This window comes from Apteryx mantelli, chromosome 1, assembly GCF_036417845.1.
Source record: "Apteryx mantelli isolate bAptMan1 chromosome 1, bAptMan1.hap1, whole genome shotgun sequence".
NCBI lineage: Eukaryota > Metazoa > Chordata > Aves > Apterygiformes > Apterygidae > Apteryx > Apteryx mantelli.
The window spans coordinates 25,314,478-25,338,841 of record NC_089978.1 but is presented as its reverse complement, the minus strand read 5'-3'; the positions used below and the strand labels follow the sequence as shown (position 1 = coordinate 25,338,841).

The window sequence follows — 24,364 nt, the reverse complement described above, 5'->3', positions numbered from 1 at the left end:
TTGCTTAAGTCTTTATTCATGCTCTAATTGCTTATTAGCCAAGCAGCACCCCATAGGAATTACTACGCTCAACTCCAGTGCCCTCCGTAGGTGAAGAGGTCTCCTTTCTCTGTCACCATCCTTGGCAGGTTATTTATCTATAAAGCCAATTAAATATGTTCCCATTTCCAAATGGTCTCCAGGGATTTTTTGATTTTCATATCCACAACCCAAATGACTTCTTTTATGCTTCCAGCGTGACCTCCTGTCTGCAATTTTTCATAGCAGATAGCCTACTTGGCACTTGGAATCAACCCTTTGGACTCTAATTCCAACTCTGCCACTAACTTACTCTACAGCCTTGATCAACTCACTTAAACCCTGTGTCACAGTTATTTTTGACTACAAAGAGAAGCTCAGATGGGATTTTCAAGGCTTAATAAACTAAAATCAAGAGGAGGCTCTCGTGGGAGAAACTAAATAGGTTAGTGGATGCAGCAGTGAGAAATAAACAGCACAGGCAAGAAATACTGGCAAGCCAAGATCACAGCCTTTACTTTGGAATTTTGCCCGCTAGTTATGAGAACAGAGAAATATCAGGATGCATTGCCACACCTCATCTGTTTGTGATGAGGCTGGCTATCATGCTTTGCTGCGCTGAAAGAGCTGAGAATGTACCTATTCTCAGAGGCATCTGAGCCTCCAAAGGGACAACTGTGTATCCAAAGAAACAATGGCTATTTGATAATAAACTGAAAGGTAAATAGCCCAATAAAGTGTGAAAAACTAAATTATGACTGTAAACCATGCGTGTGGTATGACCAACTTGCAAATTAGATATGTGGATACAGAATTACACGTAGATCCCCAGTTAAAAGGATTTTGTGAAATCTTTTTAATCCCTGCTTGCATGAATGCAAGGTGCAATTTCCCTGATGCAGATGGATAGCTCAAGGAGAAGGCCTTTCTCATGTCCAGCATAAGGGCTTCTAATTTCATGGGTTAGGTGTCTCTGCTCTAATGCACTAAATTGAAAGAGGCAGGAAAAAATGAAACCATGATGTGACATTGTAAATCAGATCCTCTTCTTGTTCATTTGGAAATACTGGGTTCTTTCAAAAAAAGCCCATTAAAAAATAAAGTCAGAGGTGTTTGGAGAAGAACGAACACATTTCTTAACAACTCCTGAACCATTAAAGCCATATCTCAGTTCTACTTTAGCACAGACTCCAAAACTTTTAATTTCCACTAAATGTCTTATGTCAAAATGTCTCAATCTTTAGATCAAGAAAGAGCAGGTTTTTGAGAAGGAATTCTATTGATTTTTACATAGAAGTAATTGGGAAGCTCCAGGCTTCAGAAACTCCATACTGAAAACTTCACTGAACCAGTCTCTTTTGGCAAAATTTTTCAGCTTTTTCGAAGCAGCATGTTTTGACAAAAAGATCTTCCAAACTCTTCTGTCAAAAATCCCTGCAAAACCAACACCAGGACAACACTATTAAAAACCTGTCCTGACCAATCTGCTGGAAAATGTGTGCTTTGGGCAGTCACGGATGGAAAAACGTGTTGCTCTCCTAATGCAGCGGTAAGCCTGGTGGTTTGAGCTGCCGGAGAGGAGCTGTGCCCTGCTGGGTGTGTGGAGAGGTCGAGCAGCGGGGGTTGGACTAGATGACCTCCAGAGGTCCCTTGCAACCTGAATGATTCTGTGATTCTGTGAATCTGAGTGCCAGGTCCAGGTCCAGAAAGGACAGGGCTGTGAGGGGTGCTTGATCTTCCAACCAGAAACCTGCCCAGTCTGGGAGCAACTCCGCGGAGCTGCTGTTCCCTTGCTCTCAGTCTGCCTCATGTCAATATCTCCTGAGATAAAAGGATAACACTGGACACAGGATAAGTGTACAGTGGAGTATGAATCAGGAGGAAAAGGTTAGTAAAACTCATCATGAGATGCTGAAGGAAACATGGATTGAAAAGACGGGCTTAAACTCAAAGCAATTAGGGACACAGTAGCAGTTTCCAAGCAGCAGAGTGAAAGATTTTTATTAACTTCAGTAATTATGGGACTGAAGACTTCTGGAGCAAACCAAAGGACTGGAAGGAGGGAGAACTGTCTGCCTCGCTGAGAGAAAGAGTTGGTTCATTGTTTGTGTGTGGTGATTAACAGAATCATAATGGATGAGAAGATGAGACAGATAAAAGTATTAATCATCAGGTTAGTATATTTACTTGCTACTACTAGTGTGATCTATATAATCTATTCCTGCACTGAACAGTCTGAGAAAAAACAAAGCGTCGTCCATCCTAGTGGTCCTGGGAGCTTGCAGGAACACTTCAAAGAGTAGTAGAGGTGAGCCATAAACTCTCGCAGCAAGAAGTTGATTTGTGCAACAAATTTCTGCATAAACGCTACTGTCTGATGACCAAGGGAGGCAAGGCTTGCAGCTGGAATTGTTACCTTTTTTTTTAAACAAACTGACACACTGACAGGGCCAAGGGAAAAAAACAAAAACAAAACAAAAGCCCAAGCCTTTTGAGAACCCCACCCCTCCTTCATATTGGAAGCCAAAGGAGGAAATTTGAGGGGCTTTGCAAGAAAACCATCTTTCGTAAACTGAAAGGAGAACAAAAAGACATGGCTCAGCACAGACTCTATGCTTCTACAGAAAAAAGATTTAAAAAAAACTTGTTTAGAATGCAAAAACCTTTGAAAAAAAAAATTTACAGGACCTTCTAATGCATCTTTAAAAATCAATGCACAAACAGAAAAATGGAGTTTGTCCGGAACGAAACAGCCTAGGCACACAAAGCCTTTTTATTGCACCTTACAAGACTGCAAATCAATAACAACTAACAGGCATAGCAATTAAAATGGATAAAATCCAGAGAGAGTGCTTTAAACTTCCCTACAGAGGAATCAACCCAAAACCTTACATAGGAGAAAGAAGTAGAAACATCCTTAACAAAGATGTTCACTGGAATCAGCTGTCAAAGATTATGAGCCCACTGACAACAGAGAAAATGAACAAGAAGAGAGCAGACAACTTGGGGTTATAGAGCAGGGGAGGACAGAGATTTTGCCAACAGCTCCCTTTTGAGGGAAAGCTACAGAGCAGCCCATAATACAGCTGCTAACTGGCTGTTCAGCCCAGCCACACATTTTCCTATTTCCTTTCTGTTTGTGTTAGGGGTTACAGGCTGGGATACTGAGTATCTGTTTGACCCATCTGTCCGACTGTCCACTAGTGAGGATGGTGGCTGCACGCAGTCCTGACATACCATGGGCATTACATGATAAATCTAACACGGGGCAGCTGGGACACAAGTGACATAAAACTGTCATCATATCTGGTTGCATTTGCACTCCCAACCCGTGAGTGTTGTACAGTACATCAAGTACAGGCAGTAACTGGTTATCAATTCCCTTTTTACAAATACTTGACCTTACAGATACTGGGCTGCAGTCACAACTGTGCTCCATTTTGATGCTTTCCTGTTTTTTATTTTTTTTCTCTCTTGGGCAAAAAGCAGGCTAGCCTGTTTTCCTGCAGTTTGTATCCTGTGTGCAATGGGTAAATGGTGTCCCTAGTGCAGGAGTGAGAGAAGGGGCAGGAGGATTGTGAGAACAGCTGCCGTGGAGCCCCCTGCAGACCTGCTTTGGGCACCAGCCTCAAAATGCTCGTTGAAGATTCCCGGTACCTACAGAGTGTTCAGACATAAAGCCTTCTCCTTGACCTTGGGACTTGTCCGTCCCTTGCACAGACCACATCTGACTACAGAGTTTTGCTGCAGATTTACTTTGCCTCAGAATGTGAAAAATTCACCCTCCACCTCCAACCTGCAATGGGATTGGCAAAATCTCCCGGGCAGACAGAATGATGCTGGCAAATGGGGATCTGCTGGCTGGGCTCGTGTTTCATGGGCTGCTGACCCTAGTGCTGTGCTGGGGCCCAGGCAGCATACCCAGAGCACCCAGTGTCTGGGGCATGGCACGGCCTCGTGGTTCAGACTGCAGAGTCCACCTGCACGCAGCATGTATTATCGTGAAAAAAGCCTTTGTAAATTGTGGTTGCTGAATCCGGGTAAGGATTGCTATTGCTGAAAAAATCAGAACCATCTCCACTATTCACTGAGTGCAATACGAAACATGAATAAAGGTCAGCTGCAGAGATCTTTTCCATAACCAGCAGTGGGGCATTCTGCCACCCTGTGAGCAGTGCTTGTAGGTGATTCACTCCAGCTATTAAACTAAAATAGCCATATGGGAGAGCATTCTTACCTACTTGGAGAAAGCAAAGTAAGGGGAAACACTTGGTGCATATGAACTAAGAAATATCTAGTGCCTGAACAGTGGAGCAGGAGTCAAAAACCTGGACTGCATCACCTGCTTGATATTTGTGCTATGTGTGACAGTGCCACCATCACTTCATCTTACCTCCGTTTAACTATCATCTGAAATAACGACGGGCAGGGTTATGGTGGCCTTACTTGTGTTGGGCATATTCTTTTGCAACACTTCATTTCATTTATATTGACTAGAACAGATGGGCTGCGGAGCAAGCGTGTGCAGGGAGCAGAGCTTGCCTTAATATTTGTGATATGGATAAAACATTTGGCAACATGTAAAGAAAATACATGGTAATGTACTGTGCTACTGTGGAGAAGAAATAGTGGAAATAATAGTGAGGAAATGCAGTAAAGGTGTTCTGGAAGTTATTCTTCCAGTCACCAGTTTATTAGCAGTGTCTTCGTGTTAGAGATGGTCAATGTATTTCATTGCCTGAATTCATTCAATATTTGCATAAACTGCTTTTCACAAGTGAACAGAGTGACTGACCTGCTCCTGATGCTGACAATTGGCTTGTGCAAGCTGCAACCTGTGCTCCTCCTGCAAGTGCTCCATCTCGGCGCCGTACTGCGCCTGCAGCCGCTGCTCCAGCACCTGCACCTCCTCTTGCTGCTGCCAGCGCAGCTTCCTCACCTCCTCCTCAAATCGCCTCTCCAGCTCCTCCTTCTCATTTTGTAGTTTTTCACATCTTGCTGTGTTGAGGGCTGTGGAGACAAGACCAGGTTGTCAGACTCTGAACTCCTTAGGAGCAAACGGTGGCGTTGGCTCCATTTGTGCAGCCAGAGCACACAGGGTTCCTAGGAATTGGGACACTGGGGCTTCTATGAATTGCAGCCATCAACGGCTCGCTCTTGCTCTCACACACACGTACACACACATTTATTTGAAGAGAGGTACAGGCAGAGTCCTGTAAAAACCCATGTAAAACTGGGATCTGATTTAATATAATAACAAAAAGGAGGAAACTCCATAGACTTGAAGGCTGACTGGCGTCCTCTTCTCACCAGCACAGTCTTAGATTCCCAAGTCAAGTCTTCAGAGCTTTTACTTTGTCTTGGGTATTAGAAACAGTCATGTGATGCAAAGCCTTTCATCTGGGATACAAGATTTTCCTTATCTCCTTCTCTCAAGCCAGGGCCTCAGCAATGCATCCACTTCCAGTTACATGCCAGGAAAGCAGAAGATATATGGGGTCTTGAGGTGCATCCTGACACATGTTGTTGTTATGTAAGGGGTGTGATCAGCCACTTGACTGGGAAAAGGACATACACCTCATGCATCCCATTTTCCATCTGTTAGAAGCTTCTCACCCCACAGACCAGGCTCTCACACCAGCTTCATAGAGGAGAATATCTTGAATCCACCAATGCATACTTGCTTAAAATATTTTTATATTCAAACCACTATATTGTGTGCTTCAGAGACTCAGAGAACTCAGATGAAAGGCTGATCCTGAGGGCAGTCAGAAGCTGTGAAATTTTTATTCTTGTGAACTAATCCAGTGACTATGTCTCCAACTTCACAAGTGTGTTCAGAACTTGTTATAGGAGGTACAATTCCAACAGTTTTATTGTATCAAGGATGTTCAATTTGTTACCCTGTTTGGTTCCTACCCTATATCACTCCCTGGGTCCCAGTACAGCAGTGTTACAGACAGCTCCTCAGCCCTCTACTTTGCTGAAGAACTGCTGCAATCAGTTCAGATATTGAAGACTTGATACAAGTTGGGAAAGGTCAGCCATACTGCACTTAGGGATTGAATTTGCTTATTTTCAAAGATCTAACAGGTAAGAAATCATTAAAATCGTCATGACAATTACATTCAGAATGACACATTGGAAAAAGAAGAGATGTGTTTTTAATGGCGCTGTTACACCTTCCTTCTGATTTAGACCCATAGATGGCTTAGAAAAATTACCAGCTTTCGAATTTACTGTCTATATCGATCATTCATCCTTCCTTTGCCTTTCAAATCGCACGTGCCACTCACAGACCCTTGTGATGATTTAAATCAGAGAACTGGAAGCAGCTGCCTCTCTGGGTAAGTAACTCCTGAAAGTTTCAAAAACACATTCATCCTATGCCTGCCATGTTATGTTTGCTTATTGCACGTGGAAAAAATGTGCTTTCCTGACTCCTTTTGCTGTGTCATCAGACTGAGCTCATTTTTTCAGGATAGTATCAATTTGTCACAGAAGTTACCTACCACTGTGATCTCAGTTCATGTTAGGTGAATCCACACCAGGTAGTTCAGGCACTCAAACTAACCCTCCCTTCCCCCACATAGCTATTTCTCACTTGGTTTCAAGCTCTGTGCTTCCACACCTATTGGATAGCAATATCCAGATTTGCTCAGTATATCTAGAGAGATATCACTAATGCAGACCTGTTTGAACATGGATGTTTTCTGGAGCACTAAAATGGACGCAGTGCCCCTTTCATGCCTATTTCTGCTCCTTATGGAAAAAGAGAAAGTGAGGCTGGACTAGTGAGCCTACAGCCACGGCAACAGCACATGGAAAGCTTTCCCACCTGCCTTGTACCTGAACAGGACCATCTGGAATTTATATGGTCATTAGCAGAAATTTCTTGTCTCTTGGAGATTTGGATTCTAGCTCTAAACTCCCTCCTGTTTTTGCTGTTGAGTGACTATAGAGCGCCATGTCCTGTACCAGTTTTCCTTGGTGTGTAAAGCCATTACAGAGCTGGAGGACCGGGCGTAAAGCTTGCAGTTCATGTTTCAGTAGAACTGAAACTTACTCAGGCTTTAAATGGGAACTGTAATGAAACCTGTCCATCTACAACCTCTCCAGTGAGATTACCCAACACACAGGGCTGGGCAATGAAATGACATGTTCTAACTAAAAGTAAGTCAATCTGAAACACAAACATCCATAACCTGAAACACAAAAGTATTCAAATCTTTCAAATCAACCCCAGTGCACGTGCAGAAAGGAAGGAAGAGGAAAGCAGGGGAACTGTGTTCCCCACATACCCAAAAGCACTAATGGAGGTGAATAATAAGGCCACTGTCCAGGGCATTTGCCCTGTGCTGAACACAAAACACTTCTAACCAGGAGGAGTGCTCTCCACCACTGTCTCCCAGACCCAGGGAAATGAGGCCAAGGACTGAGGTGGGGAGGAAAGACTGAATCTCTTCTTAGAAAGGAGGTGGTACTTTGGGTCTGAGTCTATCGGGACAGGAGCAGCAGGAGGAGACACCTATGCAGCCACATACAAGGTCTGTGGCTCCATCACCTCCCTTAGGAGCAGGTAACAGCTCTGGAGAGCCTGGCTTGTTGGAGCCAGTTTTTAACCAGCTGTGGCTTCAGCAGGTGGCTCTGCTGAACCAGACTGAATCGCTTCCAGCAGAGCCCTGACTGCAGAGATCCGAACAGGAAAACTGTTAACTTTCACAGAATCACAGAATCACAGAATCACTGAGGTTGGAAGGGACCTCTGGAGATCATCTAGTCCAACCCCCCTGCTCAAGCAGGGTCACCTAGAGCATATTGCACAGGATTGCATCCAGGCGCATTTTGAATATCTCCAGAGAAGGAGACTCCACCACCTCTCGGGGCAACCTGTTCCAGTGCTCTGTCACCCTCACAGTGAAAAAGTTTTTCCTCATGTTCAGATGGAAGTGTCTGTGTTTCAGTTTGTGCCCATTGCCTCGCGTCCTGTCGCTCGGCACCACTGAAAAGAGTCTGGCCCCATCCTCTCGACACCCTCCCTTCAGATACTTGTACACATTGATAAGATCTCCTCTCAGCCTTCTCTTCTCCAAGCTAAACAGGCCAAGCTCTCTCAGCCTTTCCTCATAAGAGAGATGCTCCAGTCCCCTAATCATCTTTGTGGCCCTTCGCTGGACTTGCTCCAGTAGTGCCACATCCCTCTTGTACTGGGGAGCCCAGAACTGGACGCAGTACTCCAGATGGGGCCTCACCAGGGCTGAGTAGAGGGGGAGAATCACCTCCCTCGACCTGCTGGCAACACTCTTTCTGATGCAGCCCAGGATACCATTGGCCTTCTTGGCCACAAGGGCACATTGCTGCCTCATACTTAACTTGGTGTCCACCAGCACTCCCAGGTCCTTCTCAGCAGAGCTGCTTTCCAGCAGGTCAACCCCCAACCTGTACTGCTGCATGGGGTTATTCCTCCCCAGGTGCAGGACCCTGCACTTCCCTTTGTTGAATTTCATGAGGTTCCTCTCTGCCCACCTCTCCAGCCTGTCCAAGTCTCTTTGAATGGCAGCACAGCCCTCTGGCGTATCGGCCACTCCTCCCAGTTTTGTATCGTCAGCAAACTTGCTGAGGGTGCACTCTGTGCCTTCATCCAGGTCACTGATGAAGAAGTTGAACAAGACTGGACCCAGGACTGACCCCTGGGGGACACCGCTAGCTACAGGCCTCCAACTAGACTCTGTGCCACTGATCACAACCCTCTGAGCTCTGCCATTCAGCCAGTTCTCAATCCACCTCACTGTCCACTCATCTAACCCACACTTCCTGAGCTTGTCTATGAGGATGCTATGGGAGACAGTGTCAAAAGCCTTGCTGAAGTCTAGGTAGACAACATCCACTGCTCTCCCCTCATCTACCCAGCCAGTCATTCCATCATAGAAGGCTATCAGATTGGTTAGGCATGATTTCCCCTTGGTGAAGCCATGCTGACTACTCCTGATCACCTTCTTTTCCTCCACATGCGTGGAGATGGCTTCCAGGATGAGCTGCTCCATCACCTTTCCAGGGATGGAGGTGAGGCTGACTGGCCTGTAGTTCCCTGGGTCCTCCTTCTTGCCCTTTTTAAAGACTGGGGTGACATTGGCTTTCTTCCAGTCCTCGGGCACCTCTCCTGTTCTCCATGACCTTTCAAAGATGATGGAGAGTGGCTTAGCAATAATGTCCGCCAGCTCCCTCAGCACTCGTGGGTGCATCCCATCAGGGCCCATGGATTTGTGGGTGTCAAGTTTGCTTAAATGATCTCTAACCCACTCCTCCTCCACCAAGGGAAAGTCTTCCTCTCTCCAGACTTTCTCTCTTGCCTAACTTTGCTGGAAAACACTGAATTTTGCTATTAAACATTGGGATGTGGATACTGTAACACTGAGTTTCTCTCATGCCAAAAAAAGTCACTAAAAAAGTTGCATAAATGCTATATTGACATGAAGTAAATGGCATAAGACCAGAATTTAGTTATTCTTGCAACAGCTGCTGCACAAAAAGCACAGATAAAATGTGCTAGACCCTCAGCTGGAAAAAATTAATGGAGCTGTTGATTTATACTAAGTGAGAATCTGACCTATTAGGTAGTGACATTACATAGCTACAGATGGAGCCTAAGTAAACCAGGTAAGTAGACAGATTAGCTCCAGGTTAGGTAAAATAAAACATATAGCATTTTACATTCATATAGAAGGGTTTCATGGTGGCCTGCAGAAATGTGTGTGAAGTGAAGGAGTAGTAGAATGGGGAACACTGTTCTTTTTCTTATGAGTTTTTAAAGTTACAACTACAGTAGCTATCAGCGAATAAAAAAACCTTTCAAATTCATCCCTCTTTTAGCACATTTTCAAGCTTATATACTGTATCTTGCTATTGCATCCTCACTTTTTCTGGCAAAGAATGGGCTTGCTGTTCATTGCTCAGAGCTATCTGAAACTCACATATGTTGAATCAGACACTTATTTAGCAAAGCCACTTTCCTCACTAAGAACATGAGCCATATCCCAACTGGGAGGTGAAGTCACCTAGCTGTAGTGACGTGCCTGCTGATTCAGCCAGGAGCACGGACCCAGCAGCCCTGGTGGATATAAGGGCTCTGAATGGCTCAGTGTTTCCCCGAATACTAAGACTACAGCAGACTCCTGTGTCCATACTGGGTAGCATTCTTGGTCATCCAAACACAGCTCCCAACTCCTGCACTGGAGATGGACACGTTTCTTTTTAATGCACAGGGCCTGAGAACATACAGAGCTCACAGCGCAGGCACACGACAAGGTAGGAGTGATATGGCACTCGCTGAGAGCCCAAGAAGAATGCAAAATGCCAGTAAAAACTTAGCAGCAACTAGAGGTTTCCACAGCCACCTACAGGGAAACAAAGCACAACTGCTATCAACTGCTATTGAACAGAGTTAAGGCAGGCTTTTTTTCTTTTTTTCCTTTTCTGTAGATATCTCAGTTGCTGCTTATACACTAGAAATGATTCTGACATAAGATGGCATTTTCCGCAATGACAGCCTGCGCTAGGTTAAATAAGAGTGGCTGACACTGCATCCCTACTCCCCTAGCACTGAGCTGCTCCGATATCCCTGTCTGAGAGACCTCTGAATGACTGTGCATCAGACACGATCAAACCCATTTCAAGCCAGGTTGAGAAGGTGAGGAAAAGTGAAATGTCACTAATGGATTGACCCTCCTGCGCGAAACCAGCCGCAGCCCAGCCTTGTGGGCCCTGGTACTTTATCCTCAGTGTGGTTATTCTCGTGGGAGCTGGGGACGGGTGCCACTGTGGGCTGTTACATGGATCACCCACTTCTGACATGAGAAATGGACTCCTCGTTTGAAAGTGATCATGAACCGTGTAGCCTCCTCTTATTTCTGAATGCCAGCCACAGATTCACAGACAAATCATAGAGCACTTATTCAAGTTAAGTCTCCCCTGACTGGGACAAGTTTTTCATTAAACAAAGGACTCTGTTTCACCTGAAAGGCATATCCAAAAGGAGCTGGCACACAGGCCAAACACTTGTTGATTCAAATAGTCTAAATACTAAACTCAACATCTGATTGTTTTCCATTTATCTAGGTATTTTTGCATTTCCGTACCTCCTCTCTACCCAATTCACATGTCATTGACAAAGGAACGGATGATTCTGACTTTTAATTTCCATTAATATAACGGAAAACAGAAGGTGATCAAAACCTGCCAGGATTGGGTCCCTCTTTATTGCAGTAGTCTTAGTGTTGCAGCAGCAAAGTGTGTATATTCACAGTTAATAAAGATGGGCATTTTGAGTGTAATATGATTGCTTGTAATTTTTTTTCTAGCCTTGGTATTTCTAGCAAAATATATGAGCAAATCTTATTTTACAAAATAACAATTCCCTCAGCATTTATAGAGCTGTGCATGCACACATTCCTCCTCAGGGCTGGGAAGGGAGAAGCACTCTCCTATTTCACTTCATGCTGGTTTCGGTCGAGGTGTGTTACTTCACAGCTGTGCTAGGGGTACACATGCAGTGTGTTCCTGCCACTCAGCTGAGGAGCAGTAATTCATTTGCCTTTGCTCACAGACCCCTTCCTGAAACAGGTAGGTTTCACCTCACCTAGTTTTAGGTGAGATGGGTGGATAACCCTGGATTCAGTTGCCTATGGACCAGTGGCTAGTGCAATTTGAGATGTACTAGGGTATTCTTTGAGGCTGCCACTGCAGATGGATATGGGCTTCTCATTGGTGCCCTGGTGTATTTTTAAGCCTCATATAGTTGTTTTGGAAAAAGATATTCCCTGTGCCACTATGTGCTGGCAACTAAATCAAACCCTCTGGGTGAGATTCAAGAACAGATTCAGACGTCTACATAAACCAGCCTTGCAGTGGTGACTCCATGCCCAGCGTAGGCAGTGGAGAGGTGGCCAACGTGGGACAGAGACTCCCGCTGACTGAATGCAGCTGAACACACTAGCGTGAACTGAATAGTGCTCTAGACTTCACTGGCTGTGAGTCAGTTGTCTAAATAAAGGTGGTCCAGGTTATCTGAGATGACCCTGCCTGGCTCCAGAGGGCACAGGTCTCCATCGGTTGTATTACACCTGCCAGCCACTTGTGGATGTCTTGGGTTCCCTGGGGTGTCCCCAGCGGCACCAGGCACCTATGTTTAGGCAGCTGAATTCTGACCTACATCTCTGTTGCCTGAGATGGGAGCTTTGACACCCAGCTCACATGTGGACATTTAAAGTCTTAATCAGGACATTCCTATCCTCTAAATCAGCAATTTGTTTCCACCCATAGTCCATGGGGAGAACAGCGTCTGAGAATGATCAGACCACCACTCCTGGACATCTACTCGTCCCACCTGTGTCACCCTCAGCTCGTGTTACTCTCTCTTCATTGACTAGATGGGGAACCTAGAGGTCCAGCGTAGACCAGATATCCAGCTCTAAGCTACCTGAAGTCATGTGAGATGGATCTTCACACACAAGCTCCATCACTGGCAGTGGTTTATTTACCAAACAGATTTCCTTAAAAATACATTCCAACTTCTGACCAGTGGATTATACCTAACTGCTTTATTGCTTTGTATCCAGGAATCCTGCAACCAGTTTCTGTCAAAGCAAATGAAAGGTACGTGCTTTCAACACCAGGCATATTCAGCCCCTAAATCATAATTCTGAATTAGAGCTATTGTCTAAACAACTGAATGTTGGACCAAATACCTGTATCAGCCCCAGCTAGTCCAGCCTTGTTTTACTGATTCATTCAGGCATTTGTATCAGTGAAAGTCTAACACAGTGAACTTACACATGAGAAATCAGGAATTTCTGACCAATGTCCATGCTGTTTAACTGGACTGGTTAATTTTAAATTAATGAGAAACTAATTTTCGAAGTGACTGAGACAAGTCAGAACTACAGCTTGAATGTCATCAAAATAAATAAGGAACTGTTAAGCTCTGTATATTTTCCCTAAATTTTTATCTATAATTGCTGTTATCAAGTACAAGACTTCTTCATTCTATATTTGCATAAAACTTGGCAGAATATGTACATTATTGTACAATATACATCCATCTGATAATAACACTAAAATAACCCTCCCATTGTGCAGGTGGGTTACACATCTCCACTAGCACCCACAACCACAGCTTTGCATCATTGGACAGCAAAGATCCACACTGATGAGAGCCTCTCTCATGAACTTGGCCTTTGCCATTGCACCTTGCTCAGAAATTTAAAACACTGGCTGTTTCACAAAACTTAATTTTATATTTTCTGTCAAAGGAAATCAGATTGTCCAATATTTTCTGACATACACTAAAAACCACACATATTCATCTTCCCTATCTATTGATATATCACAGAACCATAGAACAGTTGAGGTTGGAAGGGATCTCTGGAGATCATCTAGTCCATCCCTCTTGCTCAAGCAGGGTCACCTAGAGCACATTGGCCAGGACAGTGTCCAGACGGCTGTTGAATATCTCCAAAGATGGAGACTACACAACCTCTCTGGGCAGAAATATTTCTGATATATATGAGAAAGTATCCTGCTGATGAATTTTTTATCATCCTACCAGATTGCACTACCTGCCTCTGTTCATCTTTTTGTGCATAACTAGAGAATATCCTGCCAATACTTCTTTTAACTACATCCCCCCCGCCAAAAAAAAAAAATCCAAGAACTTTTCTGCAAGTATTTTTAATAAAGAAAAAAATGTAAAAGTATGAGTTCCATGCTATTGCCTCAGGCCTCCCCTGGACTGTCTCTGTGCAGGTTTTCTCTTTGCTTAAAATACATATAAGCTTTATAAAAACAAATAGTGAGCAACAATAATACCTATGCATAGTTCCACTGAATGAAATGTGCCGGAAGGGAAAGCAGGTCTCTGAGCAGCACCCCCAGCTGCTTGGGAAGGACCCCTCTAGGGCCGTGGCTCTCACCCTTGCAGCTGCTGCTTGTGGCTTCCTATGGCCATCAGAGACAGGGAACCACAGAAGGGCTGCACGAGCCCACACTGCTCCCCCAGGCGCCAGGCCCTCTCCTCAGTGACAGGAGCCAGCTGGTAAAACCTGAGGGGTCAGAGCTCAGCCATTTGCCATGGATTTGGCGCTGAGAGGTCAGGACCAGTCTTGTAACCTGCTTTGTATGTGACATTTTGGGGCTGCTACTGCAAAAGCCCTAATTGTAACCCTACCAGGAGTCCTTCTACCCGTGTGTCTGGAGTTTCTGCTGCTGCATGCAAGGTAGACTGCAATGTGCAAGGGCAGGGTGTGCATGGAGAACTTGATTTCATATTACTGAATATGCTGCTCTGTGACCCAAAACAGGCGGTAAATTATACCAGTGGCAAAGTTGTCCAGTAAAAGCTCCAGTGCTCTGTACTCATTTCAGCTGTACAAAACTGGTGCAAATGGAGGCAGAGCTCATGGTCTCTGGCACTGCACCACTCTTTCCTTCACATGTCACTGCTGCTTGTAAATGTACCAGAGTGGATCAGCCCCCTGCTCCGTGCTGCACACCCGCTGGAGAAAACGAGCAAATACAGCCTGCTAGAAATAGGTAGGCCTTGCAAATAAGAAAGGGGTATTCAAGGGAGAGAAGAGAGCTTCAGATGTGCCCTGCCTAAGGAATGCACCAGCCACAGCAGCCCTGCCGCGAGCATGGTGCAAATGCAGAGCGTGGATGAAGACAGACACCTGAGAGTAACTGGAAATGCTGTTTTGCTATTGTTACAGCGTCCTTTGGAAATGGGGCCAACTCCACAAAAAGGGTCTGTCACAGAGAGTGCTAAAACATGACCTTGCTATTCAATGTGCTTGGTGCCCTAGGTCTCACTGCTGCCCATTAGCCCTGGCATGCACAAGCCTTGCAACCTTTCAGTCTCCTAACCACCACTGCCAGCCCCTGCAGGTCCCTGTGCCCCCCATGCTCTCCTGTGGCAGTGTTCATGCTCTGCACAGGCATGGAGGCTGACCCGAGCTGGCCCAGCACAACGTGTGTGAACCCGCGCCTGGGGTCCCCCATGCAGGCAAAGCCAGGAGGTGCATCCAGTCCACCAACCACGGTCCTTCCTCCCTCCTGCTCGCCATCCATTTGCCCTGGGATAAATAAAGCCTTCAGAGATACTAATAACCCTGCTTTGATCTTGGGGTCCATCAGTTTGTAGCTGAGCTGCAAAACATGTGAGCACCCACGTAAGTGCTGCGGTCCTGGCTCCCAGCACACTGCAACAGCCATAGAGTGCTCACTGCTGATTCAACTGTTTTCTCCTTAGTAGTGGTGGCACGTGTGGATGGTCTTTGAGAACAGAAGCTACAGATGTACGCAGAAATGTTCGTCTAGTAGATGATGCATGATTAGCTCCAGTGTGCATGGGGACGAACTTGCCTCCAAAACAGCAATTATCGTTCCCTGCAAGGCCACAAACCCCCTTGCCACCAGGCTTCTGGAGATAGTTTATTACATCTGTGCAGGTGCCCCAGGATCACCTCACAGGGAATAGTGGCTTCTGCATAAGGTGAGACCAGCACTTTCATTGTCGCTTTGCTTGTGCTACTTACCCACTTCATCCCTGATGTTTGCAAGCTCCACTGACAGCTCCTTTTCTTTCACAAGGGCACTTTCATTCTGTTTAAAGAAAGAGAGAAATATGTATAGTACCCAGGTTTATCCCAGAAAAGCACTTTCACATGTACATTTGGTAAAGAGGATTAGATTGATTGCTCAGATCTTTTTTATTTTGGGGGGAGGCAGGAGGGAAAGGGAATTATAACGAACTCATTCAGTTTTTAAATCAAGCTTAGGAGCCAGCACTCATTGGCAACAAATACCTCATATCTGTATGGCTGCATATACACAAACCCATGTGCACAGGACAGCACAGAATACACTGTTACTCCTATGTGTCTAAAAAGACATTTGTATTTCTGTATCATTTTGTGTTCAGTCTGTGCACTGTTTATGGGAGGACTGCACATACAAGATAGTACTATTAATTCTGTTAAAATAGTTTCACTTATTTGTTTGTCTGCATTTAACCACCTCTAAACACAGTAATGTGCTCATACATTCAAGTAGGACAGTGCAGTTTACTGTACTTACACCATTCTCTACATGGTACACATACAGACACCATTGACGGCCTGATGCTCCTGCCTGTATTTCCACATTTATTCTGGTGTTTTAATTTGTCTCTAAAGGACAAGAGCTCCCTTCTTTCAACTCTCTCAAAAGAAACATAAAACACTTCAGGAATTAAAACAGATGAACTGAACAAAGGAAAAATAAAGCATATTTATGTTAACAGTACTAAGGTGTCATTACTAAAATGCAAGGACTTTGACAGCAGATATTTCATAAGCACTGTGCAAATTGAAAAATAAAAGACTCTGGAAAATATATAGGATTTTGGTTTAGTACAATAAATTCCAGCATAAATGCTACAAGCATAAAACCATTTTAAATTGGAATGTATCCTGAATCACATTAGGAAGAAGACAAAGGAAGGTATCTTGCTGGGTAGATCACCAATGATTAGGAAAACTAGATCAGGCTGCTATAAATATGCTTCCAGTTAGAAAAGATCCAGAATCTTTAAATAGTACTACAGAAAAATCATTTTTAAGAGAAAAGGCAGTGTAGTAGCAAATGGAATTAAAAGGAATCCTAGAAAGTGAATCTTTCAGTAATAAGCAAGCAAGGCTAATAAAAATCTAGGGCACAGAAAGGAATAGTTCTGCAGCAGGATAGTTGGTAGATGGGATAGCAAATTAGTTCTCTCTTAACAAAATGAATGTCAAAAAAAAGATTTCAGAGACTAATGGATTTGTTTATTTTTCCTTTATTTAATTTTTTTCTCCAAGGAATGAAAAATAGAGCAAAGCAAATACAGATATTAGAAAAAATATCCTTTTCTTGAAGGACAGAAATGATATAATAAAATGAACAGAAGACCTCCCATTGTATTCCTGATTCCATTGCTGACCCGCAGAACGCATTTCCTTCCCACTGGCTTTCTGCTGGTGCACACTCTGCCCCTGACACTTGCTGCTTCTCCCGGGGACACAACACTGTTGCCTTGAGGTTGTACCATCTTGGACGTAAAGAAAAAGGGTAGTATATGCATCTGTGTGTGTGTGTGCTCTTAGTTTATTTTTAAAGTCTGTGCCTGTATGAACTACACACATGTAATATCGTAATTTTTCTTAGCAATGCGCCAGCTGGGCAAGGGGTGACCCTGTGGTCACTTGGACAAGGGCCCCCCGAATTATGCCATTCTATGCCCTATAGCAGCCTTGAACTGTGCAGTACTACTAAAAATATATATATGTATTGCTTTAAAGGGTGTGTAAAAGGAAAGACAGTATTTACTTGTTTCAACTAGGGTACAGGGCCAGACAAGTTGAGGCCATGCAGTAATGACACTTTCCTAAAGATTTCTAAGATTTCTCTAAGACAATGAATAGATACTTCTCGGGTGACTGAAATGCACATTTATTTCAATGGCATGATTTCTCCTCTCACTCCAGTTGCCTCTGGCCTACAGATGCCTACCTTTGAATGGTAAATGCATAGTCTTTACTATGCCCCCTAACCATCACAGTAACTTTTTAGTTTTATTAAAAAGAAGTTAATAACCACTTTGATAAGGTATTACAGAACTGCTTTATTTTTAGTAATACAAGGAAATTAAAAAATCTGGAATCTGAAGTAATAATCTACTCACTGTCCTTTTGGGATGATTTCCACCAATTCAAGGAACATGCTTTCTGGCAAATTTTGCTGTAAACTGAGTGACTAGCTGAGCTGAGTCAAGACCCTGTGGGGCCAGAGGAGAACCAGGCCATGCCATCAGCTTTCTTACTGCGTCAGGAGAAGAAGCCAGGCATGCAAAGCTGGGCTTCTCCAAACAGCCCAAGCCCTGTCGACAAGCGCACAGCTGAGGGGTCCCCAGGCCTGACCAAACTGTATTAAGCACAGTACAACATGAAGTTCTGTTTTTTTGTTGCGTTTTGTTTTCTAGTAAAAAAAACATGAAAAAATAAAATAATTCATGTAAAATAGGTTGATATGTTACAAAACAGAGTCCTTCACAGGGATTCCCAAAACAGCAGTCTTACTGGAGCCAAGGTTTCCCCTTTTGGAGCATATCACTGCATCTGCCCATGCAGTCTGGTTAACTTTGTGGAGCTGTTTTAGGAAGCGCTCGAGACAGATTGCCAGGATTGGTGCCCTTGAAGGCATCTGCACAGTGTTATACTGGATATGGTGCTCACAGATGGGAAGCACCCACTCATTTCACCAGCTCCCACTGTTTGAAGCAAAACCTATTTAAAGCAAGGGAGCTCAGTATAAATCATCGCCAACACCCGCAGACATGCAGAACTCAATGGGATTGTTGTCATTCTACTTGCATGAAGCAAATGAAAAGCAAGTTAAAAAATGGCATCCTAACAAAAAAAAAAACCTCGTTAAAATTTTGAACACCAACTAATTACATACTGCCTCATAAGAATTATTACCAACTGCTTTTTGATATTTATGTTATCTCAGATAACGCATGCCCCATCTTGTGGACAGACTCCAGGGCTACCTCGAGCAGCTGGAGCTGGCACAGCTCGCATGCCTTTGCAGTCGCATGTCTTCCCTGCCAATATTTCTTCTACTGTATTTTATTTCAGTCAGAGCTCCCTAAGTGCTCTTCTGGGCCTCGTGTTCAGGTTTCCTGGGAGGTCAGATCTGTGAAGATTGCACTCGATGCCAAGTTTTGAAGTAGTCCCTCTTCTGTAGGGGGTTGTTTTGCAGACCAAGACCACAGAAATCCAGCGTCTTAAGTCTTCCCAGCACTGGAGCCAGAGCTCTTGATCTGAGAACCTTTCCCTGATGGCTGTAGAGATTTGTCCTTGGTTTCCTCTTACGAGAGAGCGGCAAGGTGTAGTTTCAACTAATCATCATATCAGCCCCATGGTCTCCTGGATGTGCAGTGAACTGTCAAATCCCTGACACATCCTATTACCATAACCTGCTTTGTCAGTGTAACATTACGGGTTTGGACTGCACATATTCCTGGGACCAGTGTAAACTCGACACTAATATGATATGAAAGAGCCTCTCTTTGTTACCATCAGTGTGATCCTACACATAACGAGCATTTCAATACCAGTACAGTCAGGGAATTGGGAATGCCAACGCTTAGTAAACCAAACATTACAGTAGAGCAAAACTGGATCTGAAGAGAAAATGTAAAGCTATCAAGTCTAATGCTGAGACTCATATAGGCCCAATGTCAAAACATCAAAACAACTAGAAAATTCACAAGCACACAAGGAAAGCTCTGCCAAAACAAATGTGTAAAAAACAAAATTAACATGATATCCTACTCAATTAATCAATCTTCATTAATATTTATAACAATAAAGTATTTGAAACAGAAGACAGGGGAGGCAGAAAGAGCCTCCCAACAGTTTTGTGTCTAATAGGCTCAACATCTTGAAGGAGCTTTGTAGCCTCCCTTCAGTAGGCCACCAGTTGGAATCGAGCCACTGAGACTGACTGAGGGCCAAATTCAGCTTAGGTTTAAAAAGGCTCAGCTGCCATAGCAGTGACACAGCTGTTTCCAGAGGGTGAAGGGGTCATAGACACTATAAGAAGATTGTACAAATTTTTCAGTGTAGCAGTTAAATGCAAGAGAGAAAAATTGTTTTGATTGGATTTGGAATTAGTTTTTTCTTGCCAAAATGTGAAACCAAGACAGTGTATTTTGTATAAAGCAGAATGTTGCATTTCTTTTTCAGGTATTTTTAATGAATGATGGATTTAAATATTGCTTGGAAGACCTATGAGAAAGGCCTTCCATTGGCTGCAACCCAAGAAATGACTCTGATTATGTATTTTTTATAAAATAAAATGGTACTCATGATAGAGACGAAGGAAACCTTCTTCCTTATACCCGTACTATACATCACAGTGGTTAAGGCTTGTATCTGAAATATGGTTTCCCATCTCCTCAACCAGAAAAAAAAATAGAATAGGTAGAATGATATGTTTGCTGTGTGCTTAAACTACTGCTCTGTTGATTAAAAGAGGCAGTAATAACTCTTTCTCTTATCATTGGTTTTATAAAATACAGACCTCCCAATATTTCTCCCATAAAAGACTCAGTGATGGACTGCATTTCAGCAAGTAAAATAGCCACTGAAAAATGGCATTTATGTATTCCCTATTCAAATCAAAACTCCCTGAGGACAGGCTGGGATATGATTTACATTGGTGCAACATCCAAATAGCTCCAGAAAAACTGGCAGGTAGTCAGGCGGGTAGGCAGAAAGGTAGGAAGGAAGGATTCATCCAGTTAAGTAACAGTGGATATAATTCAGTCAGGTGTTTCAGAGAAAAAATGCAGGATTAAATATAACTAAGTGTGAGGACCTGGAAAAATACCTTGGTAAAAGATGACATGCAATACAGGCCTGAGGATGGACAAGATGCTGATGTTGTCTAAATGGATTAAAAAGGGAAGCAGCAAGGAGGGCTTGGGGGAAGAGAAAAGGCTCTGTTTTAGTTGCATTGAGCTTCAGCTGACAGCTAGACTTCCTCAGGGAGACATCATCAGGGAGACAGGTCAAGATTTTACTTTGGACCAGGAATAGTTGTGGGGTGGGGAGGCAGAGCTGAGGTTTGCCTTAGAGTACCTCTCCTCAGAGAACTGCAGACCACCTAAGAGATATTAATTCATTAGAAATACTAATTAATTAAACCTCCGAGTATCTTTCAACAATAGGCAAATAATAGTAGGTCGACTTCACAAATGGGTCAGATTAGGCTGAGAGGGTCAGAAAATTGCCTCGATCTGTATAGGAAGTCAACTGGAGGTAGGATTTAAATTCGGGAGCCTGATGTTGCCTTCCCAGGCTGACACATCTCTCCTCCCTGCCAATCAACATACCTGCAGTACGTTATGTTCTGAGTTCCAGGCATATGTACAGTATCTCCATGAATGTTGCCCAGTTCTCTACAATACCTCCTAAAAATATGCACTGTGCACAGAAACTCTGCAGCACTTATGAAAACCATTCTTTCAAAATAGCTTTTCTATACCCAGGGCTTCCAAGATGTTTTAAAAAAGAAATTGACCTGCAAATGGTGCTTAGTCACTGTTGTGCTTTATTCAGAGTTCCCTGGGGCAAGGCCTTATATTAGCTCTGGAAGGAAAAGCATACACATTGGGAGTTCTCTTGCACCAATGAATATTTCAGATGATACTTGTAGAAGCAATAGCTGAATCCCATTGCAGCTGATGTTCAAAACGATCTACAGTGTTCCTTCCAAAAAGGGGTGTTTCAACACTGCTGTTTCAATCATGGTGGATAGCCGGTAATCCTCCCCTGTAACTCTTTAGGTTAAAGTTTACAAGCAGAACCGATCACCTAGGTATCCTCCAGGGACTGTATTTTAAAAAGTTTTACATTAAGCTGTACATTTGCCTTAACCTGGTTAGCTGCATATCTCAAGCTATATTTGAACATATTATTAGGTAAGTGGGAGACACTGTCAGCTTTTCATTAGACCTAGTATATGAATATTTTAAAAAGCCAAACTCTAATGAAATATACTGCATGAGCATGTGTTTCTGCCAAGATATTTTCTGTTAAGAAAATTAAATGCATATGTTCCTTCTCTCCCTCTTCTGTATGTACTTAAACCCCAGGCAAATGTCCAAAAGAATAGCATGAAAAGCTATGTGTTAAAATTGTCATACAAGTTCTCTCCCACATGCTCATCTCCAGCTACCTGTAGCTGCAGTCCTTACCTCTGCACTGACATTTGTTACATGACCAATTTTGGTGTCTGGGAATTTGTTTGTTTTAAATTCAACCTGACACAAGAAAATAGGTGGTTTCACCTTGTTTCACTTCTGGACCAGATTTGTAACACATCAGAAAGGAGGAACGATAGAGAGGTAAAACCTTAGGACAGTTAAAGCCTGAAAAACCTCTCTTCAAACTTTAAATCTCCATGCAGGGATGCTTTATAACTTGTACTCCACAGGTCTATTAAAAATGTATGAAATGCATAACAAGAAATCAAGCCGGCTGTTACTACAGAACATGTCAGCGGTCCCTTATTGTTTCACAAAAATCCAACTCTTACATTTAGACTGCAGAATAAAATTATGTAAGGCACTGCAGTGTGTGTGAAAGGAATGGTTAGATTTGCTCCTGGTGAATGAGAATCCAGCACACTATAAATAATATGAACATCACTCCCCTCTCCACCACCCCAGCCTGCACCCACATTACCTACATTAGCTAGAGGAAGGAGCCCAGATTTAATCACTGTAACGGCTCTCTCTCTGCCCTTTCGCCGAAGGATAAAAAGAGGCAAAGTACCGTCTTGTCCAGGCACTGAAGGCAGTAATAAAGCTTGCAGCAGCACTGGCCCATCCTGGCAGGCTTGCTGAAAAGGCAACCAGCTTCATTCAGGATGGCAGGGTGGGAGTCCTAGGCAGCGGGAATGTCACCCGGGGAAGGTGTGCGTATGCTGCAAGCTGTCACGGTTCGTTTGCGATACCCTCCGCTACCTTATTTCTCTCAGTAACTTGAGGAATCCAGGAGCAGGAGGTGGAGGAGGAGGAGGAGGAGCAAGGGAGCAGCATGTCAGGCTCCTGCTGGAGAAGGGAGGGTCATTCACTGCTGGGAGCGTCAGACTCAGGCAGATCAATAGATGCAGAATAACAGAGCAGTTACTGATTTCGCCGCCCTCGGAAGACAGCCGGGCTTCCCTTTCTGCAAACTAACGCTCACCAGCTCTCTCCAGCCTCCTTCGAAGTGGAATCTGGTTTCTCTGCTGGGCAAATGTTTGCCCAGAACAGAGCACACCCAGCAACATGATTGCACGAACGTATGCAAGCAAAGGACAAAAGGGAAAGATTTTGAAACTTAACAGCAAAAGCCCAAAACATGCTGGAGCACTACAGCAAGTCTCAGTTCTCCCTGAGAGGCGGGTCGTGATTATCCTGATCTTCATGCTATACTAAGAGTTATTTATCACTATAACCCTAGCACTCTGCAGCCAGTTAGCTGTCGTCTTCAATCCAAACATCTCCGAGTGCATTGCAAGTGCCCGCTCTTTCTCGTGGCGTTCCCGCAGGCGCATTCACCGCCGTGCGTGAAGGGCTCCACCGAGGCATGGGGCTGCGATACCCCTGATGCCCCGCTGACAGCTGACTCAGCAGGGACAGCCCTGCTGCAGACTGGCAACTGCAGCTGCACCTGCACTGGCGGGGACAGCAGGAGGCTGCAGACGGCCCTCTCCATCGCGCCGGGGAGACCTGGTGCCCCTTCCCAGGCCTGTCCGCAACGCGACTTGAGACCTTGAAGAAGTACACCTGTGCGTGCCTCACCGTCTGCACCTCCAAACTCAGGCCTTCAGCTGGTGGCCAGATACCTTAAGTGTTAATACAGACATAAGCTACCTCCGTATGGTGACTAGCAATAAGCAGTTTTGTGGGGCCTTTATGATTTTCAGGTTATCTCGTTCCCGCCTGCAACCCCACTTGCTGTCTTATTTCGATCTGCAGACCATGATGGATCTTTTTTTCTCTCTCTCTCTCTCTCTCTCTCCACCCTTTCCCCTGCTCTCTCTTTTGCCTGTTCTTGATAGATATGGTTGTTATCTGAAATATGTAGTTGTGTCTGGGCCAGATCCAAAAAGCGACTCAGTTGTCTCAGGCATGCAGGACTCTGACCCCGAGCGTTTCATGCGCGTGCGGAAAGGCAGGCGGCTCTGGCCGTTATCCTTCTCCAGCAGCAGCCCGGCGGGGTCTCCTCAGGGCAGCACCTTTGGCCAGCAAACGGGGATGCTGAGGCCAGCCTCCTCCCACTCCACGGGGACCGTACGCTGGGGTGGCAGAGCTCACCTCTCCCACCGCCTGCACCCTGGGCAGCAGTTGCCCCAGCTCGGAACAAGGACTTTTCTTTAAATTTTTTATTTCAATCCTGACCAGAGAAAGACCACTACCCTCCGAACTTCTGTGACTGCTTGTGATTGCAAAAACACAGTACTCTACTACATTCGTAGAGAGTTTTGCATCCTCAAGGAATTGTCTCCACAGAAATGACTTAAACATGCAACCATCTATTGGTGATTAGTTGGTATAAACACAATAGAAAGTCTGATGTTGGGCAGCCCCTTTCAAACAATCCAAATAAAAATAACGTACATTAAAAATAATGCTAGAAATAGGCAAGAAAGTTCAGTAACTTATACCCAAGGTGATATTTGTGCTGCAAATGCCAAAACTGTTTAAACTGTAAAGCCT

The 24,364-nt window shown here is 44.2% G+C and overlaps 1 protein-coding gene across 1 annotated transcript in view; it reads right to left on the bottom strand.

Moving 5' to 3' along the window:
- The window catches only part of MTUS2 (microtubule associated scaffold protein 2), a 209,704-nt gene that overhangs the window by 18,449 nt on the left and 166,891 nt on the right, over positions 1-24,364 (bottom strand). Inside the window, exons 7-8 of the mRNA XM_013962221.2 lie at positions 15,606-15,672; positions 4,814-5,028 (exon numbers count right to left, since the gene is read on the bottom strand). Of these exons, the coding sequence (XP_013817675.2) occupies positions 4,814-5,028; positions 15,606-15,672 (282 nt within the window). The remainder of the gene's footprint in view (positions 1-4,813; positions 5,029-15,605; positions 15,673-24,364) is intronic.